Source organism: Cryptomeria japonica, chromosome 7 (assembly GCF_030272615.1).
Source record: "Cryptomeria japonica chromosome 7, Sugi_1.0, whole genome shotgun sequence".
Taxonomy (NCBI): domain Eukaryota; kingdom Viridiplantae; phylum Streptophyta; class Pinopsida; order Cupressales; family Cupressaceae; genus Cryptomeria; species Cryptomeria japonica.
The window spans coordinates 628,472,222-628,473,337 of record NC_081411.1 but is presented as its reverse complement, the minus strand read 5'-3'; the positions used below and the strand labels follow the sequence as shown (position 1 = coordinate 628,473,337).

Sequence of the window (1,116 nt, the reverse complement as noted above, 5' to 3'; positions counted from 1 at the left end):
GACAACTCTTCAACATGATTTGGGTACACATTTGAACTTTAGTTCAGCTTATCACCCCGAGACAGATGGACAAACAGAGAGGGTGAACCAGGATCTGGAGGATATGTTGAGGATGTACGTGATGGATCAGTAGTCTCGTTGGGAGGATTATCTCTATTTGGTTGAGTTTGTGTACAATAATGGTTACCATATCTCTATTGGTATATCTCCTTATCAAGCGTTATATGGTAGACCATGTCGCATGCCCTTGAGTTGGGACCGTTTAGAGGATAGAGTGCGTATTGGATCAGAGATGTTGCAGGATATGGAGGAGCATATGGCTTGCATTAGAGAGCATTTGTTGACTTCTCAAGATAGACAGAAGAAATATGTGGATGTCCATCGAGTGGACAAGCAGTTTTTTGTTGGTGACAGGGTATTTCTGAGAGTTCGCTCGCGAAAGAGTCCGATCCGTTATGAAAAATGCTCTAAGTTGGCAGCTCGATTTGTTGGACCTTTTGATATTTTGGAGTGGATTGGTCCTGTGGCTTCTCGCCTTGCCTTGCCGCCTAGCTTGTCCCGCATCCATGATGTCTTTCATGTTTCAGTTTTGAGGCTATATCATCCTAATATTTCATAAGTGTTGGATTGGAATTCTTTACAGGTCGAGGACAAGCAGCTTTCTATGGAACCCATGCGCATTCATCAGCACAGAGAGATATCTCTCAGAGGTCAGAGCATAGAGCAGGTAAAGTTCCATTGGGATCTGATTGATGATTCTTCAGCTACATGGGAGGATGCAGTGCGGATGAAAGAGCTATATCCCTATTTGTTCTCAGGCTTCCAGCAATAATCTTAGGCAAATGGGGGGAGAATATAGTGTCCACCCTTGATTTGACTTATTTTGAATAGAGTTGACTTTTATATTATGCTTTATATACTTATCTAGATTATATTTTGATGATTTGGATGATGATTACTCATGTTGCTTCAGTAACTTATGATTGATATTAGATACTATTTAACATATGAAATTTTGATTATCTATATGGATGTTGGTATTATCATGATTGATCATGTGATTTGATGATATATGTACTCGATGGATTTTATATGCTCATTATGTGATGGATTATT

The 1,116-nt window shown here is 39.6% G+C and overlaps 1 protein-coding gene across 1 annotated transcript; it reads left to right on the top strand.

Moving 5' to 3' along the window:
- Window positions 1–292: 292 nt before the first annotated feature.
- Window positions 293–832, top strand: LOC131856875 (uncharacterized). Its single transcript, XM_059208826.1, has 2 exons — window positions 293–523; window positions 644–832. The coding sequence occupies exons 1-2, from the start codon at window positions 293–295 to the stop codon at window positions 830–832; spliced, it is 420 nt and encodes a 139-aa protein (XP_059064809.1).
- The last annotated feature ends 284 nt before the right edge of the window (window positions 833–1,116 follow it).

Bases quoted from the DNA above. Each gene is read 5' to 3' on its own strand.
- LOC131856875 (XM_059208826.1), top strand. From the start codon at position 293: ATGTTGCAGGATATGGAGGAGCATATGGCTTGCATTAGAGAGCATTTG. The intron at 524-643 runs GTGGCTTCTCGC...AATTCTTTACAG, and splicing joins TTTTGGAGTGGATTGGTCCT to GTCGAGGACAAGCAGCTTTC.